The 8,470-nt window shown below is 59.5% G+C and overlaps 1 protein-coding gene across 1 annotated transcript; it reads left to right on the forward strand.

The window, feature by feature from the left end:
- The first annotated feature begins 1,907 nt into the window (after window positions 1–1,907).
- Window positions 1,908–6,457, forward strand: TRIM47 (tripartite motif containing 47). Its single transcript, XM_022589572.3, has 6 exons — window positions 1,908–2,691; window positions 3,718–3,813; window positions 4,082–4,312; window positions 4,488–4,686; window positions 5,145–5,219; window positions 5,494–6,457. The coding sequence occupies exons 1-6, from the start codon at window positions 2,011–2,013 to the stop codon at window positions 6,132–6,134; spliced, it is 1,923 nt and encodes a 640-aa protein (XP_022445280.1). The 5' UTR covers window positions 1,908–2,010; the 3' UTR covers window positions 6,135–6,457.
- Window positions 6,458–8,470: the final 2,013 nt, after the last annotated feature.

Raw genomic sequence — 8,470 nt, forward strand, 5'->3', positions numbered from 1 at the left:
GGAACCTAGGAAAATGGTACAGATGAACCAGTTTTCAGGGCAGAAATTGAGACACAGATGTAGAGAACAAACGTATGGACACCAAGGGGGGAAGTGGCAGGGGGTGGGGATGAATTGGGAGATTGGATTGACATGTATACACTAATATGTGTAAAATAGATAACTAATAAGAACCTTCTGCATAAAAACTAAATAAAATAAAATTAAAAAAAAAGAAGTTACAGATTTTTCATTGCACATTACAGAGGTGACAGAGAACCTGAAATATGTTTACATTCATCACTATTTCAAAAATACAGTAATTCTTAGGCCTCCATCAGATCTTGTTATTTGTTCTTGTGTTAAAGAAACACATATATTACTTTATCACAAATTTATTTCTTTATATTTTGAACCTGTATTTCAGTGTAATTGGTTGCCATGGAATCTTCTGCATTTTATTTTGTGCATTTAAAAGCATTATTCTGGAAAGGCTTCTGAGACTACACCAGGCTTCAAGAGGGCCCCCCCGGCAGAGCAAGAAAGGCTAATCCCCACCTCTAGGTGGATCAATCCTCTCCACCACTTTATTCCTTCCACTTTGGCCTCTCATCAGCAGGAAGTCTGCAGGCCTGGGGGTAGGAAGCATTGCCCCAATTAACTATATTCCATAATTTATTCAAATTGCCTTAGTTTCCCCCTAACATCCTTTTTCTCTCTCAGGAACACGTCCAGAATACACATTACATTTAGTTATCATGTCTCCTTGGGCTTCTCTTGGCTGTGACAATTTTTCAGACTTTCCCTGCTTTTGTTTGATGACCTTGACAGTTTCAAGGGGTTCTGGTCAGGTGCTGTGTAGTCTGTGTCTTATTGGGATTTGTCTAAAGTTTTAATCATAATTAGAGTGGGATTATGGACTTCTGGGTAGGAAGACCACATCATATCAAGGGTACTTACTGCCGACATGACTTATCACTGTTGACGTTGACCTTGATGTGGTTTTCATCAGGTTTCTCCATTGTAAAGTTACTCTTCTGCTCCCTTTGGAAGAAAGTCACTATGCACCGTCTATACTTAAGGAGTGGGAAGCCATTCTCCACCTTGGAGTATTTACCAAAACTGTTTGGAATTCCTCTGAATGGGAAATTTGTCTATTCTCCCTCATTTGTTTATTTAGCCAGTCATTTATTTACACCAGCATGAACTCATGGATGTTTATTTTATACTTTGGGTTACAACCCAATGCTACTTTTGTTATTTTGTTGCCATTCTATTTTTTTAAATTTAATATTATCGAGGTATAGTTTACGTATAATAAAATGCACCATTTTGAGTGCATAGTTGAAGGAGTATCAGCAAACGCCTCCACTTGGGGAACCCACATCCCTAGCCCCAGGCACACCACATGAGTGTCGGTGGACCGTGGACCGTAACTGAATTCCCAGGACGATGGACCTGGAGGATATCAACTTCCCATTTCAAGTTTAGAGAAGCCCAAGTTTCCGACCCGGGTTAAATAGGGGCAAAAACATGCGTATATCAGCAGTTTCCCCCCACCCCCACCCCCCGCCTTCAGCAGCTCAGCAACTTTGCTTAAAGGTGCTGCGGAGGGGTCTGGAGTGCAAAGGTGCCTGCGGAACACAGTGGGGTCACCCAGCCCCTCCGGAGCCCCTGGCTGGCCACGGGGTGGGGGAGTTTATGGGGGGTCATGGAGGAGTGAACTCCTTCCCTGCTTTCAGCGTGTCCCCCGCATTGCCTTCTCAGCTCTCTGCCCTCTCTCTCTCACAGCCCTTTCGTCCAGGAGCCCCTAGGGGTCAGACGGGGCCCAGAGGCCACTCTGCGCTGTCCGGGCTGGGGCTGGGTGTCAGGGCCGGCGGGCGGGCCTGTGGTGCTGGGGGGCGGTCCGAGCCGGACGGCGGGCGGGGGCCGGATCCTTGGCCTCGGTCCCAGGGGCGGCGCCCCATCGCGAACAGTCCGGGTCCCTCCCAGACGGGAGCAGCACAGGCGGTGCCCCGCGACCGAGGAGCCATGGACGGCAGCGGCCCCTTCAGCTGCCCCATCTGCCTGGAGTCGCTCCGGGAGCCAGTGACGCTGCCCTGCGGCCACAACTTCTGCCTCGCCTGCCTGGGCGCGCTTTGGCCGCACCGCGGCGCGGGTGGCGCCGGCGGGCCGGGAGGCACGGCCCGCTGCCCGCTGTGCCAGGAGCCCTTCCCCGACGGCCTGCAGCTCCGCAAGAACCACACGCTGTCTGAGCTGCTGCAGCTCCGCCAGGGCTCCGGCCCGGGGCCCGGCCCCGGCCCGGCCCGGGCCCCCGAGCCGGTGGCGCCCAGTGCGCCGCCCAGTGCGCCGCCCAGCGCCCCGGAGCCGTCGGCTCCCTGCGCGCCGGAGCCGTGGCCGGCGGGCGAAGAGCCGGTGCGCTGCGACGCGTGCCCCGAGGGCGCCGCCCTACCCGCCGCGCTCTCCTGCCTCTCCTGCTTCGCCTCCTTCTGCCCCGCGCACCTAGGCCCGCACGAGCGCAGCCCCGCGCTGCGCGGACACCGCCTGGTGCCGCCGCTGCGCCGCCTGGAGGAGAGCCTGTGCCCGCGCCACCTGCGGCCGCTCGAGCGCTACTGCCGCGCGGAGCGAGTGTGCCTGTGTGAGGCCTGTGCCGCTCAGGAGCACCGGGGCCACGAACTCGTGTCGCTGGAGCAGGAGCGCGCGCTCCAGGAGGTGGGGCGCAGGCGCGGAGGGCGGGCGGGCGACGGGCCTCGCGTGGCGGCCGAGGGCCGGGGACCCCTCACCCCCATCCTTAATTCCCTCCTCTAACCTGAGGATTTTTGCGGTCCCTTCCAGCCCTGACGGTCTCCTCTCGCTCTGGGACATTGCGCTTGGGACGAGAATGGGGGTTGGAGGGACCCAGTGAGAACTCGAAAAAGATGGGCGGGCTGGGGGCCTGAGGCTGGAGCGGGGCCCTTGGGGGTTTAAACAGCCGGGAGCCGGGTTAGGCCCACGTGGTCCCAGGCGGCTGATTTGCGCCGCGCAGCTGCTGCGCGGGCCGAGCTCCTGCAGATCCCCGTTTGCCTGGGCTGAGGGTTTGGATGGGTGTGGCAGGCGAAGGGAGCTCTGCAGAGGGTGGTCCGAGCACACAGACCGCTCTGTCCAGCTGTTCCGGGGGCCGTGGCGGGAGCATGTGCACGCTGCCTGGCCGGTTACCTCCGCCCCCAGTTTCCTTTGGCCCCCAGCCCGGTCTTGGCGCCTCTGCCTTGGGATTTTCCGTCTCTCCTGTCTGGAGTGGTGACTCATAAGACCCAGGGGATTTGCCCGGAATCCCTATTTTTCAGGCCTGGGCTAGGGGCACAGACTCTTTGGGGACAATGATGCCCGGGACAGCTGAATGCCATCTTGTGCAGCGCCTCCTCCTCACTCTCTTTCTCTGCCTCTTCCCCACTGAAGGAAGTTCTCAAATGAATGTGAGCAACACTGAGGACCATAGATGGCCCTCTACTTGCACACCAGTCAAAGGGGGGAGGCAGACAACCCCCAGCTGGCCAGCCTGCCCTCTCCCTGGGCATTCGGGAATGGCACCAGCCTGGGCTTGAGGCACCTCTGACATATCATGGCCACTCCCAGTCCCACCTATACCCAGATACCACTCTCTCCCAGGTCACCCCTCTCCTCCCCGCTTGGTGAGACCTGGGACCCCAATGCAGGGTTGTGACCTCTGCCAGACCCCATACTCAAGGGTGTCATTCACAGGCCGAGCAGCCCAAAGTCCTGAGCGCTGTGGAGGACCGCATGGACGAGCTGGGCGCGGGCATCGCACAGTCCCGGCGCACGGTGGCCCTCATCAAGGTCCGATCCCATCCTAACCCCCGCCCCCGTTCACTCCTGCAGTATCCTCCTGGCAGTGTGAGCTTTCAGCATGGTACCGTCCACTCTAAAGAAGCCCACGCTCAAGGCATTGCCCGGCTCCAGTGAGCACAAGTGTCTCCCCTGACCTGACATAGATCCAGGGCAGCTGGGGCTGGTGCTTCTGTTCCCCCGAGAGGACAGGGGGGGAAAGTGGGGTATGGGACGTGATGTTCTTTGCCTTCATCACCGCCACCTCTGTCCTGTGCAGAGTGCAGCCGTGGCAGAGCGGGAAAGGGTGAGCCGGCTGTTTGCCGAGGCTGCAGCCGTCCTGCAGGGGTTTCAGGCAGAGGTGCTGTCCTTCATCGACGAGGGGGAGGCGACCATGCTGGGCCGCTCCCAGGGCGACCTGCGGCGGCAGGAGGGACAGCGCAGCCGGCTCAGCCGGGCCCGCCGCAACCTCGGTCAGGTCCCTGAAGCCGACTCGGTCAGCTTCCTGCAGGTGAGGGCAGCTCTGCAGGCCAGAGAGGACATGGAAGGGGGTAGGCGGGAGGCGGAGGGAGAAGGCAGCGGGTGCCTGGGCTTCAGGGCTGTGCCAGCCCCCTGGCGGCGCCGTGTCACCCCAGCCAGGAGGAGCTGTGGCCAGCAGGGCCTTAATGGGCGTTTGTCTGGCACAGGAGCTCCTGGAGCTCAGGCTGGCCCTGGAGGAGGGGTGCGGCCCTGGGCCCGGGCCCCCAAGGGAGCTCAGCTTCACCAAGTCATCCCAGGCCGTGCAGGTGGTACGAGATGGCCTGGCTTCAGCCTGCACCAGCCAGTGGGAGCAGCTGCAGGGGCTGGGCAGCGACGAGGATGAGCTGCAGAAGCTAGGCACGGAAGGTGGGTGCCCCCCGCAAGTGACTCATCCTTCCCCAGACTCCCCGCACGGGCCCCCAGGCCTGGTGCCCGTTCAGGAGTGGAGGATGGAAACTGCCAGGCTCAGGGTGGGACCCCAAATCCTGCCAATGGCTGGAGCCACCACCCTGTAAGCACAAGTCAGCCCCTTTGGCCACAGCCCGGGGGGCAGAGCAGGCCTCTCCTAGACCACCCTCTAGCTTCAGAAGGGCTGAGGCCCAGGGAGGAAGTGGAGCGGGGGCAGAGCCCGAGGACCAGGCATGTGTGTGAACACAGTGTACCATATTTGGGGGCGTGCCTGTCCCCAGGTGGCCTGGGGTGCTGGGAGGAAGGGGGAGGAGGGGAAGTTCAGTCATAGGTTCGGTGGGGGGCGGTCACCTTGCACAGCGGCCCAGCCACGGGCAGCTGGGGGGACGCCCTCTGCACTGTCTCTTCTTCTGCAGTGGATGCTGAGTCCCAGGACCCCGAAAGCGCCAACAGCCTGGAGAGTGAGGCTCCCAGGGATTACTTCCTCAAGTGTAAGTCGACACCTGGGCTCACCCCACTGCTCATAAGGGGCCCCTCCAAGGCTTCTGGGCTGGGCCCTGGCGCATGAGGTCTTCGATTCCTGTCCCTCATTCATGCAGTGGACTAGGTTAGCTCATGGGGTGCTCCCCAGGGTGGCCTGCTTGCAGAGGGCCAGTTGCAGAGGAGGGGAGAGGCTGTGTTTGGGGAGGTGGGCCCCTAGGGGAGGGACTGTCCCACCTGACCTTGGACCTGAGCCCTGCATCTCTCTCTGTTCCGTGGGAGCAGTTGCGTACATCGTGGACCTGGACAGCGACACGGCAGACAAGTTCCTGCAGCTGTTTGGAACCAAGGGTGTGAAGAGGGTGCTGTGTCCCATCAACTACCCAGAGTCGCCCACCCGCTTCACCCACTGTGAGCAGGTGCTGGGCGAGGGCGCCCTGGACCGGGGCACCTACTACTGGGAGGTAGAGATCATTGAGGGCTGGGTCAGCGTGGGAGTCATGGCTGAAGACTTCTCCCCGCAAGAGCCCTACGACCGGGGCCGGCTTGGACGCAATGCTCACTCCTGCTGCCTGCAGTGGAACGGACGCAGCTTCTCCGTCTGGTTCCACGGGCTGGAGTTGCTCCTGCCCCACCCCTTCTCGCCCACTGTCGGGATCTGCCTGGAATATGCTGACCGAACCCTGGCCTTCTATGCCGTGCGGGATGGCAAGATGAGCCTTCTGCGGAGACTGAAGACCTCCCGGGCCCGCCGGAGTGGCACCCCAGCCTCCCCGGTTGACCCCTTCCAGAGCCGCCTGGACAGCCACTTTGCGGGGCTCTTCACACACAGGCTCAAGCCCGCCTTCTTCCTGGAGAGCGTGGATGCCCACCTGCAGATCGGGCCCCTCAAGAAGTCCTGCATATCCGTGCTGAAGAGGAGGTGATGCAGGGGGCACGGGGCCTCCTCCCGCTGCTGTCCCAGCTCCTGGGAAGCTTGCTTCTCTGCACCCCTGCTTTGCCCCAGGGAAGACACCAGCCTTGGAGTCCCAAACATTCCCCAGGCTTCTCATTTCTAGAGGCCTCCACCTTCCATATACAAGGCCTTCCACCTCTCAGGGACGAGGCTCCCCAGGCCCTGTCCCCCTGCAGGCCTTGTTTCTGGGAGAAGGGTTACCCCGACCCCTCCTCTCCCAGGTTCTTGGGACAGTGCCTGGCACATAGTAGGTGCTCAATAAACATTTGTCGAACGAATGACTCCTTTTTCTACCCTTCTCTCCACCCACCAAGGATTCCCAATACTTCTCATCTTTCAAGAGCAGGTCTTGAAAGGCAGGACAAGGGAACAAGCCCCTAGTCCCAGATTCCTATTGGGAGGGAGAACCCTGGCCCAGGAAGAGGAGGCTGAAATGGGGTGCCTACCCTTTGGGGCACACCTGCTTCCTGGTTCTGGACAGGGAGAGGTAGAGGTGGCTTCTCCTGGAGGGGTCCAGCCCCACAGTCATTCTGGCTGCCCGAGTGTTTGCTTTGGACAGCCTGGTTCCCATCCACTATTTTCATCCTTGATGCCACAGCCTAGTTCTGGACCTGCCTAATGGTGTTTGTGCCCAGGATTAAATACAGACATCACATCCCCCAAGAGCAGGGCATAACTCCTGGGCATGGGCAAGAAAGTTTGAGACCTAGAGCTTCTTTCATACACATACCTTCTCAGCCCATGAGAGATGTGGTTGAACTGACCTCCGGGTGCGGCTGGAGTGGAGAACGTCTACGCTAAAATGACCTGTGTCCTCCTTTGGAAGCTGCCTCCCATCTCCACACCAGCTGTGCGGCTGGAACGGTGCTTCGCCTCCATGCGGGGGAGACCCTGGGCCCTGGGCCCCAGCAGAACCTCCATCTCTCTCCCAAGAAGGCCCAGTGCCCCTGCTGCTCTAGAACCCCCATCCTAGCTTGGGATGCCCGCGTTCTGCTTTCAAGGCGAAGGCTTGCTCCCTGAGGCTACGAGGTGAGTGTGTTCCCAGGCCAGCCCCCTCCTCCTGGGGTTGTCTGTGACTCAGGTGCACCCCAGGGAGGGCCATGCCTGGAGAGCAGAGGCAGGCAGAGAGCCCAAGGTCGGGTGGGACAATGGGTGAGTTATGCAGCCAGACGGCAAGGCCATACAAGTCCTGCCCTGGCTGCCTCACCAGCTAAAAATAACCCCTCCCACAGAGCCTGCTGGTGCCCCAGAAGCCAGGATGTTGTTTTTCCGGGCGGGGCCTGCTGGCTCCTGGGGCTCTGTGTTCTCAACACGGTTTCCTTGACAGCCAAGGGCCCCAACTCCCCGGGCCTGGGGCGGATGGGGGAGGCTGCTCCTGTCGCTGTCACAACGCGGACCAATGGGAGCCTCCCACCTTTCCCAGAGCCCCTCCCACCCCCCCACCCTGGCACGCCCCACCCCACACACTCCCCTTACAGAGAACCCTCGGGTCCCTGATCCTGCAGGGTCCTGGCATGTCACGGAACATGAGTTAGATGGACATGGCCCCTGCACAGGACTGGCGCTTCCTGGTTGGAATTCGGGCCTGACTAGTCAAGTCTGCAGCCACAAAGGCCCTGCCACTTGCAGAGTGACTGCCAGCTTCCAAAGACTCATGGAACCTTGTGCATCTTTTTTTTTTTTTTTGGCTGCGTTGGGTCTTCGATGCTTCACGCGGGCTTTCCCTAGTTGCGGCGAGCGGGGGCTACTCTTCCTTGCAGTGTGCGGGCTTCTCATTGCGGTGGCTTCTCTTGTTGCGGAGCACGGGCTCTAGGCACGTGGGCTGCAGTAGTTGTGGCTCACAGGCTCTAGAACTCAGGCTCAGTAATTGTGGTACACGGGCTTAGTTGCTCCGAGGCATGTGGGATCTTCCCGGACCAGGGCTCGAACCTGTGTCCCCTGCATTGGCAGGCAGATCCTTAACCACTGCGCCACCAGGGAAGTCCCGAACCTTGTGCATCCTAATCTCACTTCCCAGTGTTAACAGATTTACAGCTCAAAGCAGGGGACTGGCTCACCCTGGGCTGCACAGCTCGCAAGGGGCTGGCTGAGCCCGCCCCCAGGTTTCAGCGTTATCCCCAGAATGGAGTGTTAGCTGCAACCCTGCACTTCCTCTGTGACTCTAGGAAAATACTAGAGCCGGAGAGATGGGGTGTATGTGAGAGTCTATGTGTTTTCGGGTGTATCTCTTTGCCTATGTGTGTGTTTGTGTGTCTGTGTGTATCTATGTTATGTGTCTCTGCCTCTGTGTGTGTGTCTGTGCTTGTA

Source organism: Delphinapterus leucas, chromosome 19, assembly GCF_059928025.1.
Source record: "Delphinapterus leucas isolate spDelLeu-1000000601 "Yukka" chromosome 19, BTC_Dleu_Yukka2, whole genome shotgun sequence".
Taxonomy (NCBI): domain Eukaryota; kingdom Metazoa; phylum Chordata; class Mammalia; order Artiodactyla; family Monodontidae; genus Delphinapterus; species Delphinapterus leucas.

What these genes read in the sequence shown, in the direction of transcription:
- TRIM47 (XM_022589572.3), top strand. Translation starts at nt 2,011, where the DNA reads ATGGACGGCAGCGGCCCCTTCAGCTGCCCCATCTGCCTGGAGTCGCTC. An exon ending in AGGAGCGCGCGCTCCAGGAG is followed by an intron (nt 2,692 to 3,717) that starts GTGGGGCGCAGG and finishes TGTCATTCACAG; the next exon opens with GCCGAGCAGCCCAAAGTCCT. An exon ending in GCACGGTGGCCCTCATCAAG is followed by an intron (nt 3,814 to 4,081) that starts GTCCGATCCCAT and finishes TGTCCTGTGCAG; the next exon opens with AGTGCAGCCGTGGCAGAGCG.